This window comes from Sapajus apella, unplaced genomic scaffold (assembly GCF_009761245.1).
Source record: "Sapajus apella isolate SASKATOON/1434 unplaced genomic scaffold, GSC_monkey_1.0 scaffold56, whole genome shotgun sequence".
NCBI classification, from domain to species: Eukaryota; Metazoa; Chordata; class Mammalia; order Primates; family Cebidae; genus Sapajus; species Sapajus apella.
The window spans coordinates 1,857,972-1,885,138 of NW_022436996.1; the positions used below are offsets into that span (position 1 = coordinate 1,857,972).

General features: G+C 43.7%; 1 protein-coding gene across 1 annotated transcript in view; it reads right to left on the reverse strand.

The window, feature by feature from the left end:
- UBE3C (ubiquitin protein ligase E3C) overlaps positions 1-27,167 on the reverse strand; it is a 122,645-nt gene that overhangs the window by 16,466 nt on the left and 79,012 nt on the right. The window contains exons 17-19 of the mRNA XM_032244884.1: positions 24,989-25,121; positions 19,062-19,309; positions 1,459-1,671 (exon numbers count right to left, since the gene is read on the reverse strand). Coding sequence (XP_032100775.1) covers positions 1,459-1,671; positions 19,062-19,309; positions 24,989-25,121 — 594 coding nt within the window. The remainder of the gene's footprint in view (positions 1-1,458; positions 1,672-19,061; positions 19,310-24,988; positions 25,122-27,167) is intronic.

Genomic DNA, 27,167 nt, shown 5'->3' on the forward strand with positions numbered 1-27,167 from the left:
CCTGCCTGTAATCCCAGCTACTCAGAAGGCTGAGGCTGCAGAGAGCTGAGGTTGCATCACTACGTAGACTCCAGCTTGGGTGACAGAGTGAGACCCTGTTTCAAAACCACACAACAACAACAACAAAGAAAACCCATAGGCTAAAGTAGACAGAACAGTGTGTGTGTTCCCAACCCTCACAGCCAGCTCACCAGGCATCACACCTCCTGGCCAGTCTCTGGCACTGATGCCCCCACTGCTTCCCCTCTTCTCATCACACAAGGTGAGTAGCCCTTATCTGAATGAGTTACTTGGGCAAGAAGTGTTTGGACTTTTTTTTCCCACCAAATTTTGGAATACTTGCATTTTACTTATCAGGTGTAATTTCAGTTATAATTTTCCTTAATAGAAAACCTGAAATGGTCCAATGAGCATTTCCTTTGAGCTTCATGTCAGAACTCAGAAAGTTCTGGATTTTGGAGCATTCTGGATTTTCAGATTAGGGATGCTCAAAGTGTATTTGAAGCAAATCCCAGATGTTAACAACTCACTGGTAATTATTTTAGTATGCTGCACCTGGATACTTACAACAGCATTACTCTTAATAGCCCAAACATAGGAACAACCCAATGTCCATCAACCAATAAAGACCTTGTGGTATATCCATACAATGGAGTATCATTTGGCCAGAAAAAGGAACAAAGTCCTGATCCATGCAACTACAAGCCAAGGAAGCCCAGGTCAAAGACTCCACGGATGTGGACCGTCCACGGCAGGCCCATGCAGAGACACAGTAGACTGGTGGCTGCCTCCACGGGGCAGGGGAGCCTGCTAATGCGTGCACAGGTGCTCTGTAGAGCAAGGAAAATGTGCTGACATTAGCTGGGGTGATGATGGCTGCACAACTCTATGAACATACCAAAAACCACTGAATCACACACTCTAAAAAGGGCGGATTTTACGGTATGTGAGTTACATGTTGATAAAGCTGTTAAGAAAATCAGTCTGAATCTCCAATATAGATATTTTTCCTTTTTTAAAAATTATATAAATAACAAAAACCACCAGCTGGGTAACGAACACACACCCCAGATACGCTGCAGCAGCTGTGGTGGCTCCATGTGGGCAAGGAATGAGGACTAACTGCAAGGGTCCTGCCGGGAAGCTGCTGAACGGCCACCACAGCCCCGCAAGAGCCAGGCGAGCAACAAGGCTGGGCTGCAGCCTTGGGAGTGGATCCTCTGAAAGAAATACTTGGGCAAGAAGTGTCTGGATTGGGCTGCCGGACAGAACGGGCCTCCAGTGTGGCAGCAGGAATTGCACTTAGCTCAGAGGCCAGGGCTAAGGTGCTAACTCACAGCCATTCTAACTAAAACGTGCATAAGTCAAACAACGTAAAGCAAATGGACTTCCACACAAAAGGAGATGCTGCTACTTGCTACAGAGGCGCGTGAATCATCCTCCTCACCGGCCCCTCACCTGCGCCTCTCCCAGGTCGTTGTTGACCACCGTGAAGTTCAGCCCAAGCTCCTCCACGTCGTCTTCGTAGCTCTTCAGAAAGAGCAGATTCTTATACACCTCAGGGTCTAAGGAGGCAAGGTGGTGAATGTCCACATCTGCACTGGTTCCAAGCAACTTGGAGAGAAAGAAGCCGGCAAAGGGCAGCTCCACCAGCATATTTTCATAGAGAGCCTTCAAACGAGGACAGCGACAATGTTAGCATTTGAGATACAGGCATCTTGCATGCTTCCTACAAATAAAGAAACCACATGCTCAATTTGATATTAAACCAAATCCTAAGAGAACAGGTATTTTCTCCTCACAGTACGGAAGGTGGACGCTGATATTCACTGGGCAAGCACCGTGCCCCAGGCTTCCATTCAGGCATTCAATGCATGCACTCCGCTGGGGAAAACTCTGCAACAGACCACCTAGGGCCGAAATCATGCAATTCTGAAGAGCCAGATCCTTCCTGTGAGACAGAAGCCAACAACTGCTTCTTGTCAAGGGAAGGATGGCGAATCCTCCAGGAGCTGCAGGTGTATCACTCTCCCGAGGTGGCCACAGCAAATGACCACACACTGCAAGACTAAAAGCAGCACAGTCACCGCCTTGCGGCTCCACAGGCCACCTGCCCTGCAGGTGGGGGGCCCCACTGTGCCCCCAGCTCCTGGGGTTTTGGGCAGCCCTCGGTGGGCCCTGGCTCGTGGCTCCCGCACCCCTTTCCTGTCTCTTCTCACAGCTGTCTTCCCTGTGTGTGCTCTCTCTGGGTCTGAATCTCTTCTCTCTCTTATCAGGACACTAGTCATTAGATTTCAGGACCCACTCTCATTTAGTATGGCGTCATCTTAACCTGAGGACGATTAAGGTGAGATGACTTTACCTAAACTTTGCACAGACCCTATTTCCAAACAAGGCCATGTTCAAGGACAGGCTATTAGGACTTGAGCAGTTTCTGGAATCCCTGTTCCTAACCGCATGCCACTTTGCCCTGCAGCACAAAAGCAGCCACATACAATGTGTCAAAGAGTGAGGGTGGTTATGTTCCAAATTCAGGTTTCATGTAATTTTTCACATGTCAAGAAATATCACTTATTATTTATTTATCTTTTGAGACCAAGTCTTGCTCTGCTGTCCAGGCTGGAGTGCAGTGGCGTGATCTCGGTTTGCTGCAACCTCCACATCCCAGGTTCAAGCAATTCTCCTGCCTCAGCTTCCTGAGTAGCTGAGATTATAGGCACCCGATACTACGCCCACCTAATTTTTGTGGTTTTAGTAGAGGCGGGGTTTCAGCATGTTGGCCAGGCTGGTCTCGAACTCCTGAGCTCACATGACCCACCTGTATCACCCTCCCAAAGTGCTGGCATTATTGGTGGGAGCCACCATGCCCAGCCTACTTATGTTTTTACTGTAAGTTACTGCATATTTTTAATCAAATAATTTGCTGCATAATTTCTATTTGTTTATATCAAAGTATAATTTATGTGTAGTAAATTGTGCACATCCTCCTGTACAGCCCGATAAACTTTTACATTTGATTATACCTGTGTAGCGACCACAAAGATCAAGATATAGAAACCTTAGATCTTCCACTGCCTGAGCTATTTTCCAAAACGCAATGACTTTTTTCGTTACCACCAGCAAAGTAGGAAGGTTCTAAGTACATCCTCGCCAGCCACTTTTTCAGTCTTTTAAATTTTAGTCATCCTGCTTGGTGCAATGGGGCATCTCATTCTAGTTTTAATTTGCATTTTCCTGATAACTAATGGTACTGGATTAAATCAAGTATTGGTGAGTAATACTAGATTAGTTACTATATTAATCTCTAAAAATTCCATAGCAAAAAAAAGGTGGGAAGGAAAAATGTAAGTTTTCCAACATGAAGTCAGGTTTTCGTTGGCATGATAAATATTCCAATGGCCTAAGGTTGTAAAATGCCACATGAATCAGAAATAAGCTGTGAACTATTCAGTAACAGTCTTAGTATTTTATTCTAATAAACAACTGACTTGGAAGCCACACAAATCTGTCTTAATAGTTTTTGAGACGGAGTCTTGCTCTGCTGTCCAGGCTGGAGAGCAGTGGTGTGATCTCGGCTCACTGCAACCCCCATCTCCTCAGCCTCCCCAGTAGCTGGGATTACAGGCATGTGCCACCACACCCAGCTAATTTTTGTATTTTTTAGTAGAGATGGGGTTTTGCCATGTTGGCCAGGCTGGTCACAAACTCCTTAGCTCAGGTGATCCGCCCGCCTCAGCCTCTCAGAGCATTGGATCACAAGCGTGAGCCACTGCGCCTGGCCAAAAGTTTTCTAATACAGACAGGAGTTACCATTCCTTGAGCACTTACTAGGCACTACGTGCCAGGCACTGTGCTAGGCATGCAGCTGGACATTAGTTATCTCGTTTCCATGTGGTCTATCTGGACAATTTGCTAAGGTAAAGGAATGGAAGCAAGATACCTGGTTTCCTCTACAAAAGCCATTTGTGTTAGAATACACCCAGCCAGGCCTGGTGCGATGGCTCACCCCTACATTCCAGCACTTTGGGAGGCCATGGCGAGTGGATCACCTGAGGTCAGGAGTTCAAGATCAGCCCAACCTGCATGTTTAAACCTTGTCTCTACTAAACACAAAAAACTGGTCGGGTGTGGTGGTACATGCCTGTAATCCCAGCTACTTGGGAGGCTGACGCAGGAGAATCGCTTCAAGCTGGGAGGAGGAGGTTGCAGTGAGCTAAGATTGCATCACTGCACTGCAGCCTGGGCAAGAAGAGCACACATTCCGTCTCAAAAAATAAAAAAAAGAATGTACCTAGTCTTCAGAGAGGTGTGCTATTGTGCTACCCAGGGAATACTAAAATAAGAATAAAGCTTTATGGGGTAGTCATTCATCTATGAGACAGTCAACTCAGAAGTTACCCTTCCAACCTAGAGGCCATCACCTAACCACATCACGCACTGTAAATATTAGGGAGATCTGTGCGAATTAATAATGTGGGAGCAAGCGGCTTCCAGAGAGCTGGCACTGTGCTTCTGCAGGCTTCCAGCAACAAAGACATTTTATCTGTAAGTCACTGCTCCTGTGAGGAGTGAGTACTTTGCTTAGTCATAGCTTCCAGCGTAGTTACTGTATTCAGTAATCTATTTCGTATGTGTAGTCTGTAAAATACGTATCCTTAAACAAGCACTCTACAGCTTACACACTCCCACAGGGCAGGCGCAGACACCCCTTGAGATTCACATTTTAAGGATTCATCCACTAATATGACTGGTGGAAACTAGAAAACAACTGTTGACGTTTTCCCAAAAGCAAACATCTAGAATGCCACTGGCTTCTTGTTTCAGAAGATGACACACACTGTGAAGAAGGAATGGTGTTTTGAAGGAGCTCAGGCACAAGTCTGATAACTGCAGCCAGCATAACATCCCCTCCAGGAAGACGCAGCTGGCCTCTGCCAGGTAAACCAAAGTATCAGAGAGGTATTATGCCCTTGTGTTTTTATTTCTGATTTGAGGACTAGTGATTACCCAATTAATTTTGAAAAAGATGGCAAAAAAGGGCTTCTTAATGAGAGAATGAATAAGGCACACAGTCGTCATCTGATAATGTAAAGAAAGTTGTGTTGAAAAGCCACAGTTTGCTTACAGTTAAGGATGCGTAATACTATTAACCTGGAGCACTTATAAATGCCATCGCTTCTAAATGAATGACGAGTTCAAAGCCAAGGAGAACATTCTGCATAAAACTCCATGATTGATTCCAGGTGTTGAAGAAAAGCCCTCATTTGTACAGCGGACTTTAAAAGTAAACTGGAAGTGTAAATCATTTGATGTTCAATATAAAAGGTCACTGTTTGCCACTTCTGCATTAGTAACAATAAGCCAATGAAACTAGTTAAATATATCAGAACTACCTGAATTTTAAACAGAAATCCCACAGTGATTCATAAAATGTAAATGCATAGGTATAATTTTTTACATAAGGCAGGTTTAAACCTTCAGAGCATTTAATATACAAGCACTAATAAATGATAGCACTAAAAACCATGATTGCATCAGCTAAATGGATTATAAATTAAATTTCCATAATGTATGCAACTGAGATACAAATGTAAGCATAAATCAAGGTATTTTCTAAACACAGGTTAATTATACAACTTCAAAAACTGCCTATTTTTTATGCAAAATAATCCACTTAGCATTTTTCACACTGGCCTTAATTCTCAGGCAGCTGTTCCACACTTGTTCCTAGAAGCATATCAATAACTACTTGTCATGAAAAAAACAGCAATAGGTATATGGAAAAAACCTGTAACGAATTTCTCAACTGTCTGTCTTTTATGAATGTTTATAGTAGAAATTGTGCCAAAATGATTTGAAATAAAAAGGATTAATTATAGTAGAAGCCTTTTAATATAAGTGAGTGCAGTCGCAATGCAATTAATGCAAATTGTGGCTCTATCAGGAGAATAAATGTGAACCACATCACAGGCCATTTCTGTTTGCCGCCAAATAACTTCAGTAATTTACTACATTAAGAATCAATAAAAAAAATAATGCTTTTCAAATGCATCTCTATCAATCTTCAGGCAGCTCTAAAGTGAACATTTATAACTTAATCTAAAAACTATATAAGAGATGATGTCTTGCTTTAAAGCCATCCTAATTGAGCAAGCAGATAATTTTAATTATTTCAAATCATACTAACCACATAATTTAAAAAAACAAAAAAAGAAATGTAAAATAAGAACGTGTATACTAATAGTAACATGTCATTTAATAATTATGCTTCAGAATTGATAAGCTGGAATCGAAAAACACCGTCCTTTCAGTCACTGGGACCACTGAGGGCCAAGCTCCTAGAGGGCAGGAGACATACCTCATCTTTAATGCATGAGCCCAAATTCAGTATATGGTGCCCAATCATGTAACAAACACTTATTTTGTTTTGTTTTGCGTTTTTTTTTTTTTTTTTGAGACGCAGTTTCCCTCTTGTTGCCCAGGCTGCAGTGCAATGGTGTGATCTTGGCTTACCACAACCTCCACCTCCTGGGTTCAAGCAATTCTCCAGTAGCTGGGATTACAGGCATGCACCATCACGCCTGGCTAATTTTGTATTTTTAGTAGAGACGGGGTTTCTCCATGTTGGTCAGGCTGGTCTCAAACTCCCGACCTTGTGATCTGCCTGCCTCAGCTTCTCAACACGCTGGGATTACAGGTGTGAGCCACCGCACCTGGCCACAAACATTTATTGCCAACTATATGTCAGGGACCACATTACACACTGGAATTCTGCATTCATGAATCTGTCTGCAAAAAAACCCCATTCATTCTTGTTTTAGAGTATTCCGGTCCTGAGTTTCAGATTATGCATATGTCAAGACCCACTTCAAGTCTCTGATCTTCACAGTCCTATTCCAAAGAGCTTTGTACAGCGTCAACTCCTGCAACATTCTGTCTACACAGCTACCTGACACTGAAATAAAAGTCCGTGCTATCCCGGTGTCCCGTGCGCCTCACATGCAGGAAAAGCAGCAAGAGGGCACCAAGCTCCCTGGGAGGGGTCAGGCCGTGAGCCTTGCTCTAAAACTCCACTGGCAGGTGCCCAAAAGCAAATCTTTAAATGTGAGCTGAAGTGAACTGTGCCACTCACTCCTGATTCAGCAGATGTCTACCACGAAGACCTGAGAAGAGCCCACTAGTTGTTATTCAGAGAAGAGCAATTCTGCCTTGCAAATCCTGGAATACCACACCAGGAAACGGGTGCTGCACTCTTACTTCTCTACAAAGGCTGCCCAAATCCCCAGCACACAGAGCGGCCCAGGCCTCACAGTGCTCCCGCCTTTTCTTCTTTGAGACCCTGACACTCCATGAAGACAAGGAATGCCTGGACAGATTCCCCTCCTTGTCTCAACTCTCCTTTCACTTCAGAAGCCCTGCAGGGCACAGGGGATGGGGGGTGTTGGGGACACGCAAAGTGCATGACTCCTGCCCTATTTTCCTCATGGTGGCTTCCAGCGCTCCATCCACAATTTCATTTTGAGCAGCCTGGAGTTGACCCATCCTTTTTTTTGAGAGAGTTTTAATCTTTAGCACAGGCTGGATGCAGTGGCATGATCTTGACTCACTGTAAACTCTGCCTTCTGGTTTCAAGTGATTCTCCTACCACAGCCTCATGAGTAGTTGGGATTACAGACACTCATCGCCATGCCTGGGTAGTTTTTGTATTGTGAGCAGAGACAGGGTTTCACCATGTTGACCAGCCTGGTCTCAAACTCTTGACCTCAGGTGATCTGCCCGCCTGGCCTCTCAAAGTGCTGGGAATACAGGGGTGAGCCCCTGTGCCTGGCCGACGATTCTTTTTTTTCTCCACTTCTAGTTCTATGGCTCCAAGGTTCAGGCTCCACAACAAAGAAACCCCCTACCCTGCTCACCAAAACTTCCAGAAGATAATCTTAAATCTTCATGAACCAGGAAGTTCACCCAAGCAGCAACCCCACATTCCCACTTCCACTGGCAAAAAGCAAGCATCTAAGCATCTGAGGACAGTTTTCACACTCCTGCTTCTGAAAAACAATAGGAATTTTAAAAAACAAAACAAAACGAAAAACTCAGGCCCAGTCTCAAGGTACCCCACATAACCAACAACTGTCTTCAACAATTAGAAGCAAATATCTTTCAGCTTTCAAAATTCTACTTTTGCCATATAGGAGAGCAAAATATCAGGCTTTAGAAATCCGCTGTCAAGCCACCTCTTGAGAAATTTGATACTGATGCCTTCGATAAGATTTTGTTACCACTGGGTACTACGTTTCCCTAACAAGCGCCAACAGTATAATTGCTATACTCCTTCTAGCTTTAGAGCGATCCACACATGAACTCCGACGTGTACTGACTGTTGCTTTCTCTAACTTCTGTGACTCTGGCTCTCTGTCACTACCTTACCGCATTATTCCTTGGTAACGGCTTTACCGCGATATCATCCATGTACTTTACATTCAAAGGTTTTATTATATTCATAAAGTTGTACAACATTCACCACAGTCAATTTCTGAAGATTTTCATTATTCTAAAAAGAAACTCCACATCCCTTAGCTGCCACTCCTGGCTCCTCCCAGCCCTGGTAATCACACATCCACCTTCCAGCTCTCTAGCGTTTCTTGTTTTAGACATTTCATATAAACAGAATCATGTCTTCAGGGGTTTCTGCATCTGTGCTGTCACCGAGCGGAACACAATCCAGGCGCATCCACGTGTGCTACGTGTCAGAGCTTTACCTCTTTGACAGCCCAGTAATATTCCACTGCACGGATGAACCGCATTCTGTTTACTCACGTCATTTGACGGGCCTTTGAGTCATTTCCATCCTTCAGCTATTACAAATAATGCTGCTGCAAGAACTTGTGTACAAGTTTTTATGTGAATATATGTTTGCTGGGTCAATAGCATATTCTATAACTAACCTTCTGAAGAACTACAAAACCATTTTCCAAAGTGGCTGCGCCATATTGCATTCCCACTGGCAATGCACGAGGACTCTGATTCCTCCACACCACCACCAGCCCTGCGATTCCTGGTCTGATCCCCGCTGTGTCAGTGGGTGTCCGCAGCAGCCTGTGGCCCTGCTTTGCCCTTCCCTGATGACTAGTGATGCTGCCCATCTTTGCATGAGCTCACAGCCCATTTGCTGCTATTCCCTGGAGAGATGTTCAATTGGACCCTTCGCCCAGTTTTAATTAGGCTTTTTATCATGGAGTCCTTTACACATATGTCATAAGCATCTTCTCTTTCAATGTGTTGTATTTTCAGTTTCTTGGTGGTGTCTTTGAAGCACAAAGGTTTTTAAGACCAGTTCATCTTTTCTTGTACTGTTTGTACTCCTGGTCTCCTCAGACACAGGTTTTCCTTCCGACTACACTGCAACACCAGTAGTCCATCTTCACAAGAACCGTGCAGCACTCTGTTCCTCACGGCACTCTGCAGGAGTGGCCGTGGTCTCTTTCACACCCTTGGACCACTGGGCACAGAGGAAGGGAGGACCCCTGTGTTCCTTATGGCCACTTCCAGACCATACTTCCTTTCCACCCCCCTTAAAATCCTGGGCTTTCAATCTCATGCACTGGACTTGAGCATCCCTTACTTCTCCCGGGTGCAGTCACTGCCCCTTAAAATTCAAGACTTTAGCTCCTGCGAGTCCAACACCGTCTGGGGATGACTTTTGGTGACATCAGTGGCCCACAGTGGACTGTCATTCTAATATCCTGGCTGTCCCTCAACTCCATCTTAGCTACCAATTCCTTCAGTCCTGTCCTCCAAGTGTCATTCCCGGTAACTAAGCCCCTCTGATCTTAGCTCTAGCCACCTCTACGCGGACTCCCTGGAGGACCTTGACTCCACAGGTCTCCTCTCCCTGGAGATATCCTCTCCCTTCTAGCTCCCTTTCCCTTGCCCTCAGGTCTCCACTCCTGGATTAATTTCCTCTCTAAACAGCCTGGATTCAAAGGTAGGCTCTTGTAACCGCTCTCAACTTGCAACCAATTCAATCTTTTAGTCACTTGGCAAAAAACCCCACCCCTGGTTCAACCTACCTCTAAATCCTTGTTAGCTGCTTATGGGTGTAGAAAAACAAGTAACCATGTGGCTGTTCTCACTCCACTTTATGACACTAACGTCAAGTGAGCCCTACACTAACTGGCAATCCTGTATTTCCACAGTCCAGTAACTCACAAATTTTAGTGTGCATCATAGTCACAGTTTTTTTTTTTTTTTTTTTTTTTTTAGACGGAATCTTGCTGTGTCACCCAGGCTGGAGTGCAATGGCATGATCTCGGCTCACTGCAACATCTGCCTCCCAGGTTCAGGCATTTCTCCTGCCTCAGCCTCCCAAGTGGCTGGGACTACAGGCACATGCCACCATGCCCAGCTAATTTTTTGTATTTTTAGTCAGACAGGGTTTCACCGTGTTAGCCAGGATGGTCTCAATCTCCTGACCTTGTGATTTGCCCGCCTCAGCCTCCCAAAGTGTTAGGATTACAGGCGTGAGCCACTGTCCTGGGCCAGAATCACACTTATTAAAGCTTATTAAAACACAGCTTGCTGGCCAGGTGCTGTGGATCACACCTATAATCCCAGCACTTTGGGAGGTTGAGGTGAGCAGATCACTTGAGGCCAGGGGTTCAAGAGCAGCCTGGCCAACATGAGACTCTAAACCTTGGAGCACCCAGGGGCTCAGTTCTTCAGCTCTTCCCTAGTGACACCACCACCCTGGGTGATCTAATTCAGTCTCATGACCTTAAGTACACTGTGAATGCTGATGGCTCAGCCCAGATACTGCCTCTGAATCCGAGGCCCCTACCCTCAACTGCCCCACTTAGCTTCCAGAGGAATGTCTCCCTCCCACACCTGCTCCTGCCCAGGCCTTCCCAGCTTAGTCAACATGACCCCTATCCTTCTAGTTCTCACAACAGAACCCAGGTGGTCCCCTTACCTTCTCTCATCCTCGCACATCCCAACATGTGATTCATCAGCAGATCTCCTTGAATATGATGACTTCTCACCACCACTACCATCAGGCTGTAGATGGCATCATCATTCAACCTGAATGACTGTGACACTCCATCTAGTCTCCCAGCTCCAGTGCTTGCTCCAATGCAGGCTACTCAGACCAAAGCCAAGGAGGCCCGTGACAACACAGGCCAGATTCTGCCAGCCCTCTGTTGGGAAAGCCAGGGGTCCACACTGGCCTGTCTTACTCCCGAGCGTGCACTCCACTACTGTACTTACTGATGGCTCTCAAAGCTGATTTTAAGTTTAGAAACAGAAACTTCACACACCTGAATTTGGCTTTAATTCCATAAAGTTACATGTGTTAGATCTAAATGAGTATTTAAATGTTTAAAAGGATCTACATGGGCCCTATTTTATTATTATTTTGAGACAAGGTCTGTGTTACCCAGGTTGGAGTGTCGTGGGGCCATCACAGCTCACTGCAGCCTCTGCAGCCCAGGCCCAAGCAATCCTCCCCCCTCAGCCTCCCAAGGAGCTGGGACTACAGACTCATGCCACCACGCCTGGCTACCTTTTTTGTTGTTTTAAAAAAGTAGTAAAGATGAGGTCCCCCCTATGTATGCCCAGGCTGGTCTTGAATTTCTGGGCCTAAGTGATCTTCCCACCTTGGCCTCCCAAAGTGCTGGGATCACAGGCATGAGTTACTGCACCCAACCCTATTTTTTAGATTTGTTGTCTTTATTGCACAAATAAGAGCCAAAGATAAACAGCAGACTTTAAGTGGGCCCAGCAAGAATATGTGCTTCTAATCTTCATGGTGACAAAGTAACATGGCCCAGAAAAAGGAGAATGGTCTCAGTCTCATACGATCCATTCCCCTCATGAATTTTAACTATTGCTTGGAAGTGATTTGAAAAATAAACTGGAAGGAATAACTCAATAGTAAGCAAGACCTTTTACATGAGTACCTGTGGTGCTAAACCTACAGTGAAAATCTTGTTCAGCTGCAACAGTCAACTGAAGTCAGGAACACGTCTCTCATTTTTTACTGTACAGTCTAAGCCATTCGTATTTCATGGTTAATTTCAAAGAAACAGACTTACATAGAGAACTGTCTTGCCAGGCGTGGTGGCTCGGGAGGCCGAGGCAGGTGGATCACCTGTGCTCAGGAGTTAGAGACCAGAGTGGCCAACACAGTGAAGATACAAAATACTAAAAATACAAAATTAGCTGGGCGTGGTGATGCGTGTCTACGGTCCCAGCTACTCGGGAGGCTGAGGCAGGAGAATTGCTTGAACCCAGGAGGCGGAGGTTGTAGTGAGCCAAGATCACACCACTGCACTCCAGCCTGGGCAACGAGAGCAAAACTCCGTCTCAAAATATAAAAATAAAAATAAGAAAACTGTCTTAATTTATAAGAAGGATAATCTTCAGATCTGTGAATAGTCTGTACTGAATGAAAAAGAATGTAAACCATGATCATTAAAATGTATGCTAGAAAAGCAAGTACCATTCTCAGAAGGGGTAACATTCAAATAAAGCAATGATTTATAAAATATTATCTTTTATTTTTCTGCTTCTAAAAGAAGCATAAGGTCCACAAGAGAAAATTCAGAATTGCCTACCAGGGAGAATCAGAGAAAAGTCTGCTTCTGAAATCTGCATATAGCTAAGTAGGAAAAAGTCTTCACATCAACTGAAGACTTGTGCTGAGCACAACATGACCCACTATATCTGCTGAATGTTATGCCTAAAACATCTAAGAGAAAAGAGATTTCAGCTTCTGAGATCGGAGCACGCAGTCTGATGGCAGCCAGGTGCAACAGCAGCTCAATCACACTCCTGTAAGGAGTCTGGGGTGACTGGGAACGGTGGCTCACAACTGTAATCCCAGCACTTTGGGAGGCTGAGATGGGTGGATTACCTGAGGTCGGGAGTTGGAGATCAGCCTGGCCAACACAGTAAAAACTCCGTCTCTACTAAAAATACAAAAGTTCCGTGGGCGTGGTGATGCACGTCTGTAATCCCAGCTACTCAAGAGGCTGAGACAGGAGAATTGTTTGAACCCAGGAGGCGGACGTTGCAGTAAGCAGAGACTGCACCCTGCACGCCAGCCTGCGTCTCAAAAAGAGTTTAGGATTGAACAGGAGGCAGAGGTTGCAGTGAGCCGAAATCACACCACTGCACTCCAGCCTGGGAGAGACAGCAAGACTCATCCCAACAACACCAAAAAAAGAGTTTAGGGTTCAAAACAAGGTATTATAGAACAGAAGCTCTGCCCCTTTAAGGACTAAGGCAACCAAAACGACTAGCCTTCACCTCAATTTAGACATTTAAAGCCTCTTGCCAGGCGCGGTGGCTCAAGCCTGTAATCCCAGCACTTGGGAGGCGGAGGCGGGTGGATCACGAGGTCAAGAGATCGAGACCATCCTGGTCAACATGGTGAACCCCCGTCTCTGCTAAAAATACAAAAAATCAGCTGGGCCGTGGTGGCGCGTGCCTGTAATCCCAGCTACTCAGGAGGCTGAGGCAGGAGAATTGCCTGAACCCAGGAGGCGGAGGTTGCGGTGAGCCGAGATCGCGCCATTGCACTCCAGCCTGGGTAACAAGAGCGAAACTCCGTCTCAAAAAAAAAAAAAAAAAAAAAGCCTAATCAAATTCATCAGTGAGCATTTTACAAAAGGATGCTAATGACAGGGAAAAAGGAACTTTCCCAATTTTTGAAATCTCAAGATAAATCGTTAAGTGCCAATATTACACTATGTAATACATTAAATGCACACTGAATTCTACTGCAATAAAAAATTATAAACCATGCTGAAGTTACACAATCTAATTAAAATATCCTAATACATAACCAAGATAATATCAAATAATCTGATTTATAGGCATGCCGTTCCAATTAAATCAATATTCTGAACCAAGAAAAAAAGCCATTTTCAAATAGAATTCAAATATGATAAAGGATTAGCTTCAATAAATATTCTGAACTTAATTGGCTTAAATGGACCTAGGTGCTTCTATCTGTAAAAAAGTTCAAGATGACATTACCACATCCTTGGGCTGTTTATTTATTCCCTGTCTGGAGCCTGATTTACAGGCAATAAAATGCAATCATGACCCACACCAGAAGCAAGAATCATTTGCTAATGGAACTTTTAATTGTGAAGTGACCAGTGACATGAGGTAATTCTTCCTCTGCAGGATCACTCTTGAAGACCTCTTTGCACTTTATCACAGTAAACAATCACTAACATATGCATTAAAGAAAATTTAAATACATTATGATCCAATAAATATCATAATCAGTCAATATACAATTTTCTTCTCTTAAAGATGTAATGTCCAGGTACCACACTATTAGCTGCTGTACTATCACACTTACTTAGATCTGAGCAATTTTTAACATGTTGGTACAAAGTTTAGCTGTGTAATTTGATGGTTATGAGATACATTTTGGAAGTTAGTAACTCCTTAAGAATTTCCATGCAGAAAATAATGTAAACAAAGTCTTAAACATGTGATACTAAGTTAACTACCATCCTTAAATAACTATAGTTTTGTTACTAGTCTAAGCTTCATTATTTTAAACAGCCTTAATAAGATACAACTTACATAAACTTCATTTGTGGGAGAAAGGTTTAAAAACACAAATTCTCTCTGGATCTTGTATAAATATATACATAGTTCAAAGTATAGTACTGTACAATGACATCATCTTCAGAACAATTTCAATCACATGCAGATGTCAATAAATACAGGAGAAAATGAGTTTATCCTCACTAGACATACACAACTACTAGCCTCTACATTAATCAAGACCAGATGATTTAAACATTCAGGACGAAAAAGTAATATATAATCTTAAGATTTAATTCATGCAGATAAAATTCATGTGCTATCTTCTGTACCTGCATTGTGTGTAACTTCAGGTTAGTCTAGCAAAACACTCACCTTTATTTTCACATATATATTTTTAATTAGAAGGCTCTTAGGCTCACTTTAACAGAAAGAACTACGGGATTTCATTGTAAAGATTTCATGCAATGAGCTATGAAATGCACACCCTCCAGAGGAAGCTGAAACTGAGTTGCAAGAAGTAGACTGTGTGACTATTAACAAAGAGAGAGATGCAATCTGAGAGCTTGCAGCAAAACCAGCACACAAATCAACACCTGAAATCTGCCACCTGAAATACGGTGAGCCTCAAGATGAGGATACAACACATACTGCTACAGTGGTGAAGTCACGCTGGAGCCCTTTCTCAAACCTGAAGAACACTTACAATCATTGGGAATCTCAACAAATAAATAACCGGGGCTACGACAATGCATTCCAAAGAGACACAAGTAGCCGGGCGCGGTGGCTCAAGCCTGTAATCCCAGCACTTTGGGAGGCCGAGGCGGGTGGATCACGAGGTCAAGAGATCGAGACCATCCTGGTCAACATGGTGAAACCCCGTCTCTACTAAAAATACAAAACATTAGCTGGGCATGGTGATGCATGCCTGTAATCCCAGCGACTCAGGAGGCTGAGGCAGGAGAATTGCCTGAACCCAGGAGGTGGAGGTTGCGGTGAGCCGAGATCGCGCCATTGCACTCCAGCCTGGGTAACATGAGTGAAATTCCATCTCAAAAAAAAAAAAAAAAAAAAAAGAGACGCAAGTAAAGGGGAATTATTCTATGTCCAGGATAGACTGATTCCTGCCCACCATCCTTGCTTCCCAAGGCTGCGGTTCCGCTCCCATTTGCTATTAATAAACACACACACGCCCCTTACTGCAAAGCTGTAATAATCAAGACCGTATTGCCTGAGGGCAAACCCAGAGTGTTACGTGTATAGTCAACTAATTTTCAACAAGGGTGCTAAGAACATGAGGATGCCTAACTCACACAATCTACAAAAATTAACTCAAAGAGGAACAAAGACCAAAATGTAAGAGCTAAAACTATAAAACGTCAGAAGAACATACACAGGTGTAAATCTTCTTGATTTCAGGTCAGGGAATGGATAAGACAGCAAAAACAAGCAATAAAAGAAAGAAACATTAGATTTCAAAATTTAAAATTTTCATTCTTCTAAGGAAATCACCATGAAAGTGAAGAGCACAGAATGAAGCAAATACTTGCAAATAATTTATCTGACAATGTTTCAGCTTCCTCTGGAGGATATAAATTTCCTAACTCATTGCATTGCAGGGACTTAATAATAAAAGACAATCCAATTAAAAAAACAGGCAATGAACTTGAATAGACATTTCTCAACAGAAGTCACGAAGCACATGAAAAGATGCTCAACATTATTAGTCATCAGGGAAATTAAAACCACAATGAGATACCAATTCCCACCCACTAGAATGGCTGTAATGAAAAAGACAACAGGCCAGGCACAGGGGCACCGGGGCTCGCGCCTGTAATCCCAGCACTTTGGGAGGCCAAGGTGGGTGGATCACGGGGTCAAGAGATTGAGACCACCCTGGCCAACAAGGTAAAACCCTGTCTCTACTAAAAATACAAAAAGTAGCTGGGTGTGGTGGCACGTTCCTGTAGTCCCAGCTACTTGGGAAGCTGAGGCAGGAGAATCACTTGAACCAAGGAGGCAGAGGATGCAGTGAGCTGAGATCATGCCACTGCACTCCAGCTTGGCGAGAGAGCGAGACTCTGTCTCAAAAAATAAAAAAATAAATAAATAGGCAAAAGACAACAATAGGTAAGGGCTGACAAGGATGTGCAGTAACTGAAACCTTCCCCAAATTGCTAGTGGGACTGTAAAAGGTTGCAGACACTTTTAGTGGAGTACTGTATGACCCAGCACTTCCATGTCTAGGTACATACCCGAGAAAAATGAAAAACCTATGTCCTTGTAACAGCTCGTATACATGTTTGCAGCCGCATTGTTCGTAACAGCCAAAAAGTGGAACAATGCAAACGTCCATCAACAGATGAATAAACGAACGAAACACGGTGAGTGGATGTGGCAGCTCACACCTGTATCCTAGCCCTTTGGGAGGTTGAGGCAGGACTGATGGAGGCCAGGAGTTCACGAGCAGCCTGTGCACACGGTGAGACCCTGCCTCTACAAAAATAAAATGAAATAATTAGGCAGGTGTGGTGGCAAGCACCTGTGGTCCCAGCTATTCGGGAGGCTGAAAGCAGGACTGTCAGAGCACAGGAGTGAGCCACGTTTGCGCCAGTGCACTCCAGCCCAGGTGGCAGAGTAAGACCTATTTCAAAACGAACAAAACAAAACAAGCCCCCAAGTGTGGTATATCCATGCAACGAAATAAGATTCAGCCCTTAATACGAGCGATGCTCTGACATACTATGACATGAAAGAAACCTGAAAACGTGTTAAAACAAGCCAGTAAGGTCACAAATTTATAGTTGATATAAATGATTCCATACAAATGATTCCACTTACATGAAATGTTCAGGAAAAAAAATTCCAGAGACAGATTAGATTAGTGGTTGGCCAAGGCTGGGGGAGGAAAGGCAGGACAGGGAGTGACTTCGCAGGGTTTCCTTTTTGGGATGATGACACTGCTTTGAAATTAGATATTGGTGATGGTCACACAACACCATGAATATATTAAAAACCACTGAACTGTACACTTTAGAAGGTTGAATTTTCCATAATGTGAGTTATATTTTAATAAAACTGTTAAGCAAAAGAAGTCATAAAAGCACCATCTGTTTTGCAGGCACTGATTTTTAATTAAGCTGCTTCTCAAAACAGGCAACTCCATGCACTATGCTTCTGAGAGAACAGAACCACCAATGAGATAGATAAATTTTATTACAAAGTTGAAAATGGTTATAGCTCTGATTAATTCTTACAGAAATTAATCACAATAGCAACATTAATTTCTAATTTATTTAAGAATGCTAGTAACAGCTGCAGGTGCAGTGGCTCATGCTTGTAATCCCAGCACTTTAGGAGGCCAAGGCAGGTGGACCACTTGAGGTCAGGAGTTTAAGACTATCCTGGCCAACATGGTGAAACCCCTGTCTCTACTAAAAATATAAAAATTAGCTGGGCGTGGTGGTGCACACCTGTACTCCCAGCTACTCAGGAGGCAAGGAGAATCACTTGAACCTGGGAGGCGGAGGTTGCAGTGAGCAGAGATGGCGCCACAGCACTCCAGCCTGGGCAACAGAGCAAGGAGAGAGACTGTCTCAAAACAACCAACCAACCAACCAACCAAACAGCTAGCTAATAACAGTCCCTGGATACTGAACTTTATAAATGTCACTCTAAGAGGTAGACAAATTCAAATCCTAATCTGTGAATATAACCTTCTTTGGAAATAAGATCTTTCGTGGATGAAGTCACACTGGATCAGGGCAGGCCCCAACACAATGACAGGTGTTCTTATTTAAAAAAGGAAACTGTGCTGCTGCTGACACCCTGAGTTTGCACTTCTGGCGTCCAGAACTGTCAAATATTCATTTAGGTTTTCCTAAGCACCCGCCTCCCGCCAAGTGTGTGGTAATCTGTTACAGCAGTCCTAGAAAACGAACAGTCACTATGCAGTAACTGTCTTGGTCTGTTTTCCACTGCTTGTAACAGAACACCTGAAACTGCGTAATTAGTAAAAACTAAAATGCATTTCTTATCGCTGTGGAGGCCAGGAAGCCCATGGTCCAGGGACAGCCCTGGTGAGGCCTTCTCACTGGTGAGGACTCTGCAGAGTCCGCAGGCGGTGCGGGACATCACGAGGATAGGGGAGAGGCTCGGGGCTCCCTCCTGTAAAAAGTCACCAGGGCCCCTCCCACAATAAACCATTCATCATCCATTCTTGAAGGCTGAGCTTGCACGATCCAATCACCTCTTAAAGGTCCCACCTCTCAATACTGTTGGGGATAAAGGGAAAACACGAGTTTGGACGGGACATTCAAACCACAGCACCTACTTACAACCATACACACTCAATCAGTGCAGTGCTTTTCCAACATTGGGCATCCAAATTGAAAACGAACAGTATTTTTATGGTAAATTTGGATAACAACCACACATAAACATAAAAGTCAACACCTTTGGGTCTGAGATCTATTTTCATATGAAGGTTACTTTACCTTTCCAAGCATTCTGCCTAGGAAGTAGTAATGTCTGGCAAAAGAATCTCCCACAAGCATCTGAGCAGCCGGGTTGGGGTACAGAAGCCCTTCATTAGTAGTCTTAAAGAACCCCTGGTTGGGGTTAAATCCTGACTTCAGTAGTTCATTTAAAAACTCTCTGAAAATACCACCACCGTCAATGCCAGCTTCATCCAGGCCATGGGCATTGAGCAAGTGTACACGGATCCGCTTTTTCAAATCAGGCTCTGTTCAGAGAGACGGGAGGTGAGGAGGAAAGACGTTACAAGAAAGCAGTCACATAAACTGGCCTTGCAGTAAAGCTTGGGGAGGTGGCGAGGATCTTAGGGACGTTTTAATGTAGGACTCAAAACAGCAATGATATTATTATCATTATTTTTTGAGACAGGGTCTTGTTCTGCCACCCAGACTGGAGTGCAGTGGCGGGATCTCAGCTCACTGCAACCTTCACCTCCTGGGTTCCAGCAATTCTCCTGCCTCAGCCTTCCGAGTAGCTGGGACTACAGGCACCCTTCACTATGCCTGGCTAATTTTTGTATTTTTAGTAGAGACAGGGTTTCACTATGTTGGCCAGCCTGGTCTAGAACTTCTGACCTCAAGTGATCCACCCGTCTCGGTCTCTCAAAGTGCTGGGATTACAGGTGTGAGTCACCGCACCCGGCCCAGCAATGATATTAAAGAGACAATGAGATAGACTAACCAAGATTTTCCCCAGAGTCTAAAATGGAAAAAAGAGGGAAGGCATGGAATGAGGAGAAAAGAAGAATGTTCACAGGATATAATAAAATCATCCCCCACATTCTAAAGGACATAGCTGAGTGAAAATGCCTGCCGAGGAGGAGAGCAGAATTAAGGACATAGACTGTTAGTGGAACAGATCATCATACCAAGAAAAATTAACGAATGTCAGTGAAGTTAACATGAAACCGACCCTCTGAGTGAGGTGAATGATCCACAAGCTCTCAGGAGTCGGTCCTCCAGTATCTACAGCAAGCTTATCCTCAACCTGTGGTCCATGGGCTGATGTGGCCCAGGATGGCATTGAACGAGGCCCAACACAAATTCAAACATTCTTAAACATGAGATTGTTTTTGCAATTTTCTTTTTAAAGCTCATCAGCTAACATTAGTGTTAATGTATTTTATGTGTGGCCCAAGACAATTATTCTTCTTCCAGTGTGGCTCAGGGAAGCCAAAGGATTGGACACCCCGATCTATATGATCTTTCAAAAGCTGTATTTGGCTGAAAAGGAGGGAAAATTACTGGTTATATAATTTGCTACAAAGAGGCAGGGATCAAATGATGAATCTACAGGCCAAGGAAGATCAAGGGCTGCTGGCAAGACCGGAAGCTAAGAATGGATTCTCCTAGAGCCTCTAAAAGGGAACTGTGCAGTTTAAGGCTGGACGCGGTGGCTCACGCTTGTAATCCCAGCACTTTGGGAGGTTGAGGCAGGTGGATCACTGTAATCCGACTGAGGTCAGGAGTTCGAGGCCAGCCTGGCCAGTGTGGTGAAACCTCCACCTCTACTGAAAATACAAAATTTAGCTGGACACTGTGGCACATGTCTGTAATCCCATCTACTTGGGAGGCTGAGGCAGAAGAATCGCTTGAACCCGGGGGGCAGAGGTTGCAATGAGCCGAGATCGCAACACTACACCCCAGCCTAGGGGACAGAGCATCAAAAAAAAAAAAAAAAAAAAAAAAAAGTAAATTAAAAGATTTGTTTTTGTCTGCGCACAGTGGCTCACATCTGTAATCCCAGCACTTGGGGAAGACAAGGCAAAAGGATCACCTGAGGCCAGGAGTCCGAGACCAGCCTGGGCAACACTAGCAAGATCCCATCTCTACAGAATATAAGAAAAGTCGGGCATGGTGGTGTGTGCCTGTAATCCCAGCTACTCAGGAGGATCTCTTGAGCCCAGGAGTTTGAGGCTGCAGTGAGCTATGATTGTGTCACTACATTCCAGCCTGGGTGAAAGTGAGATCCCCATCTCTAAAATAAAAATTTTTAAAAACCTCAAAAACAGGCTGGGTGCAGTGGTGCAAGCCTGTAGTCCCAGGACTCTGGGACACCCAGGTGGGCGGATCACGAGGTCAGGAGATCAACACCTGAAACTGTCTCTACTAAAAATACAAAAAACTAGCTGGGCATGGTGATGCATGCCTGTAATCCCAGCTACTCGGGAGGTTGAGGCAGGAGAATCGCTTGAACCCAGGAGGCAGAGGAGGTTGCAGTGAGCCAGGATCGCACCATCGCACTACGGCCTGGGCAACAAGAACAAAATTCCATCTCAAAACATAAAACAAAAAAACAAGGTAGACCAAGGTAAGATGTGCTCTGATAAACAGGCTGAATCAGGGAACCGCCATGGGAAAGTAAGTGCAATGTCCTTTACCTTTTCTGACAGGGGGAAGGAGAGGAGACTAGAGGTGGGGACAGGCTGCTGCATGAAGTTAGTTAGGGGAGGTGGAAAAGCGACAGCATGTAGCGTGCACTGGACACCTTCGAAGGCCACATTTGCCACTGCCCTGTCAGCTGTGGTGCAGTCATCTAAACCTATCTGCCCCGGAGCATCTCAAGCGACACGAGCGTCTAGAAGCATTCTGGAACCAAGGTTTAGCAGAATATTTGATAGAACCTCCAGGCAATCTCCTCAAAACCCTGTTTATCCCTATATTGCTATGTACATGTCAGTAATTTTGAAGTTACAGTACCCAGAGTGTAAATAGTCTACAATATGTTTCAAGTAGGACAAATACATTACTGGACTGACTGAGGCTTATAGCCACCACACGGGAATACCAAATTCCCATCCAGAGTTGGGGTCACTGACTTAATGGGAGAGATGGGGCCACTCTGCACAGCAGTAGGGGTGCAATGCTGCCCTGTCGTGCCTGCCATCTCTGGATCAGTGCCCATGTCACTCTTGGTAATCAGGTAAACACATCTAAGCCATTTGGCTCCAGCTTGCTTTCCTGCTTCCGGAATAAATTTCCTCTGCTTCCGGAAGACATGGTATTTCTGCCCATTAAGTAACAAAATAAAACTAACCAACCCACAAAAGCAGCCAAGTGAGGCTCTCCAGAACTCATGACAGCAGAGTACAGAGCCAGCTCTGCCTCATTCTCACCCAAGACGGCAGCCTGAGCTCCGGCCCCATGGGAGCTGTGTGATCCACTTTATAATTCTTACAGCAATCTCACAAGGGAACACGATGATTTTTCCCGCTATTCCACACTGCAACAAGACAGTGCAGTGCAGGCAGGGAGTGCGTGGGCATCCCTGTGAGACCTAGCCGTCTCTGCTCTCTGAGCACTGACTGCAGGAGCAGCCATCGACCTCTGTATACTCCGCTCAGTCAGCATGCGTGTAACAGGGGCTAACATGCACACTTCAGAGAACTGTTCTGAGATGAGAGAGACAACACCTGTGAAGCATGGATTCACTTCGGTGACTGGATGATACATGAAATCATCACATTCGTTGATTACATGTAAATTATCAGTCAAAAACACACCTTACCCCACTTCTCTCGCAAGTAAATTAATTATTCTGAGATGATATTTGACTTTACTAATTTGTCTAGCAAAATTCCACATTTTAACACGTGGCTTAATCATTCTTATGGTACTTAAGAGAACATTTATAAAGATTTTAAGCATTACATCATAAACATTATGAGAAGCTTCTTCCAAATCCCAAATCTTTTCACTTCAATGCAATTATTAGCGTGCACACAGGGAGGTGGGGTGTGATTAGTTTTTGAATACTTTTTAAAGCTTAAGGATTCAGTAGGAAATCTGAGGCTTGTTATTACTGAATAGTAACATCAAAAAATCATCTACAGGGAGTGGTTTTAAAATTAATTTTAAATTGCTGGTAAATAAGAGACACATTCTACTTTGGCTGAAAATCCAGCCCCCTTCTTGCAAGTGCTCCCCCCAGCACCTGTGCCCTGAGAGCTCCCTCACCCGCAGACTCAGCTCCTCCTTTAGATGAACTTGAAATCTGCTAATAAAAATATAACATAAAACTATTAGAACTGATTTATGATGTACTGTGGGATCCCAAGTAAGAGAGTGCGACTGTTTTCAAAAGTGTGTTCATCTACACCTCTCAATTAGATGATTAGTTAGATTAGGAGTGAAGTACCTAGTCTCATCTCATTCACGCAAATTATTCTGAAAATTCGATCTGCTAGGCAAGGGGATCCTGGCCCTGTGGAGAGGCCACAGCCTGTACTCAGACCTGAGTTCACTCGGTCTCAGCTCATGACACTCAGCATCAGGGGCCATGGTGAGGATTCAAAGACAACAGTAAATTATATAAAAACAATAATAGCTTGGAATAGAGCAAGGAAACAACTGGTGTCAGCTTTCCTCCACCACTGTTCCAACATGAAAAAATTAATACTTTACGTAAGCAATAAAAAGTATTTGAAATCAGAGGTTTCGTTTCCTTAGAAGAAAATTAAATTTTTTTAGAAGAAAAGGCAACTGTCTTTTCACATCTGACAACCTATCACCTTCCAAAAATCAGGTAAGATGATTTCATTTTCAGCCTACGCTTTCATTCTACTCCCCTGTGCACTGACCTACACTGAATTAATGTAGCATCATAAGCACAACATTTGAAGTTAAAACTGCTAAGATATTAAAGGTGATAGCACACAACTTTAAAGACTAAGTATCAAATATTAACATAAGACAAAATGTGCCGTGATCTCCAAACGCTATCCAAATTACTGCTACAGTGTAATTCTCCTTTACTAATGGTACTGTCACTGAAGCACACTTATCTTTTTATAAAGTAACTTGGATTGTAATGGCACTTACTTCACTATATTCAATTTGGCTTACAATTTATTTATTTATTTATGGAGACATCTGGGAATATCCTCATGAATACAATTTATGATTTTATATAAATATGCATTTATTAAAAAAATGCACAATGTAAATGGCTCCCATCAAGATTTTTAGAATTATAGCTTGCAAACTAAATTTTAGGAGTGGAAAATGGGAGGTTGGGAACTGGTTAAGTTTCCTCCCCTTTAAAAATAATTAATACTTTTTTTTTTTTTTTTTTTTTTTTTTTTGAGACGGAGTTTCGCTCTTGTTACCCAGGCTGGAGTGCAATGGCGCGATCTCGGCTCACCGCAACCTCCGCCTCCTGGGTTCAGGCAATTCTCCTGCCTCAGCCTCCTGAGTAGCTGGGATTACAGGCATGTGCCACCATGCCCAGCTAATTTTTTGTATTTTTAGTAGAGACGGGGTTTCACCATGTTGACCAGGATGGTCTCGATCTCTTGACCTCATGATCCACACGCCTCGGCCTCCCAAAGTGCTGGGATTACAGGCTTGAGCCACCGCGCCCGGCCATAATTAATACTTTTTAAATGCTTCTATTACAGTAACTGTCCATTTTAGAAATATTATTTGACAACATATGTCTCCCAAATCTGACTTGCAATACTGTTTTTTGGAGACAGGGCCTGGCTCTATTGCCAAGGCTGGAGCAGTGGCACCATCAGGTTCAACTGTAGCCTTGACCTCCCAGGCTCAAGCCATCCTCCTGCCCCAGCCTTTCGCACACCAGGTACAACAGGGGCACACTAACATGCCCTGAGCAGCTCACTGTTTCTATTTCTGTTGAGGTAGGGTCTCAGTCTGACGCACAGGCTGGTCCCTAACTCCTGAGCTCAAGTGATCCTCTCGCCTCAGTATTCTGAAGAGCTGGGATTATAGGTAGGTGTGGGCCACCATGCCCAGCCTCACATTTCAGTTTTTAAAAGTCATTATGGAACAAGATGATGGACACTAATTTTTAAAGAACCATCATTTTCTAAAACAATTCCCCAGCCTCCACCCGCGAAATAATACACAGAGAGAATTATATATACCATTTTCTGGAGAAAGTTTGTCATAAGCATCTTCATAAATGTAATTTCTTCTTATTGTGACATTAATTCCATCCAGAAATGGACCATCTCCTTGAACTTCCTGCTTATCTGCATAAATCAGTCTCTGAAAGATCTAATGAACAAGGAGAGCTTGTAAGGTTATTAGAAACAAAAGGCCTGTTACAAGCTACCGAAGAAAAAAGTGCTAAATCTTATTTTTTATATCTTCATAAATTCTGAAATCAATGCTAATAGTCATGGTATCAAATCTTGATTTTTCGTAATAAATGTATATAGATAATATATAATGTATATCATATTTAAATATTTCTAATGTTGCTCCTTTGCCCAGTTTAAAATAAATTTTAAAAATTTGGCCAGGCACAGTGTCTCATGCCTATAATCTCAGCTACTCAGGAGGCTGAGGCAGAGAACCTGGGAGGCAGAGGTTGCAGTGAGCCAAGACTGTGCCATTTCACTCCAGCCTGGGCGACAGGGTGAGACTCTGTCTCAAAAATAAAATAATTAAAATTAAAATTAAAACCTGGCCAGGCATGGTGGCTCACGCCTGTAATCCAAGCACTTTGGAGGCCAAAGCGGGCGGATCACCTGAGGTCGGGAGTTCAAGACCAGCCTAGCCTCACCAGCATGGTGAAACCCCGTCTTAAAAGTAAATAAATAAATAAACAAACAATCAAAACCCCATGTTACAGAATATTTTCATTCATAACAACTTAGGAAAGAACAGCTTTGTAAAAGCTGTATACTGACATTAGCGGAAATATCTCTACGATAAAATCCAAATAATTTTTTTGATGTTAAAAATCCAGCAGAGGGAGCTCAGGAATTATGTAAGTGTGTGCTTGTGCATGTGTGTGTGAACACACGCAGGGAGGGTTTAGTGAAGACATTAACAGTTTCAAAAGAAACTCTTTTGTTCACCCTATAAACAGAGTGTACAGGACTAAAAAATACACTCTTGAAGCCATTACTAGAAAACGGAACCAAGTAATCTTTAGAAATTTGCTAAAATAGTTGACAAATAAAAACATTTTAAAATTTGGAAACAGATATATGTAAACAAAATTTTGTGTATCAAAGACACCAGAAAAGGAATTAAGACATTTGTTCATTTATCATTTTTAATAAAAAATAGTGTTTCTGGGTCGGGTGCAGTGGCTCATGCCTGTAATCTCGGCACTTCAGGAGGCCCAGGTGAGAGGATGGCTTGAGCCCAGGAGCTTGAGGCTGCAGTGAGCTATGATCACAGCACTGCTTTCCAGCTCAGGTGACAGAGTGAGATCCAGAGAAATAAAACCGCATTTCTGATAAACAAACATGAATGTACAGAAACGTATCTTCACAAAAAATTTGCATTTTCAAAAACAATGCAAAAAATTTTCCCCCTCTTTGAGATGCGATCTTGCTTTGTTCCCCAGGCTGGAGCGCAGTGGCGTGATCTTGGCACACTGCAACCTCTGCCTCCCAGGCTCAAGCAATCCTCCTACCTCAGCCTCCCGAGTAGCTGGGACTACAGATGTGTGTCACCACGCCCAACTAACTTTTGTATTCTTTGTGGAGACAGGGTTTCACTATGTTGCCCAGGCTGGTCTCAAACTCAGGGGCTCGATCCGCCTGCCTTGGGCTGGTAATCCCAAAGTGCTGGGATTACATCCAAGAGCCACCGTACCCAGCCAAACAATGCAACTTTTACTAGAGAAAAAGGAAGTTAGACCCTCATTATAAGAAATCAATAGTGTAAAAGGTCTTTCAACCAGTTTTAACTAAGGAAATACTTTCAGTTTGTAAAAAGAGGTATATAGTTGGGTTTTTTTTTTTTTTTTTTTTTGTGAGATGGAGTCTTGCTCTATTGCCAGGCTGGAATGCAGTGGCATGATCTCGGCTCACTGTGACCTTTACCTCCCATGTTCAAGCAATTCCCCTGCCTTGGCCTCCTGAGTAGCTGGGACTACAGGCACATGCCACCACGCCTGGCTAATTTTTTGTATTTTAGTGGAAACCGGGTTTTACTGTGTTAGCCAGGATGGTCTCAATCTCCCGACCTTGTGATCCACCCACCTCAGCCTCCCAAAGTGCTGGGATTACAGGCGTGAGCCACCGTGCCTGGCTACTCTGGTTGGGTTTTATAAATCATTCTTTTTCTCATTTTCAACATAAT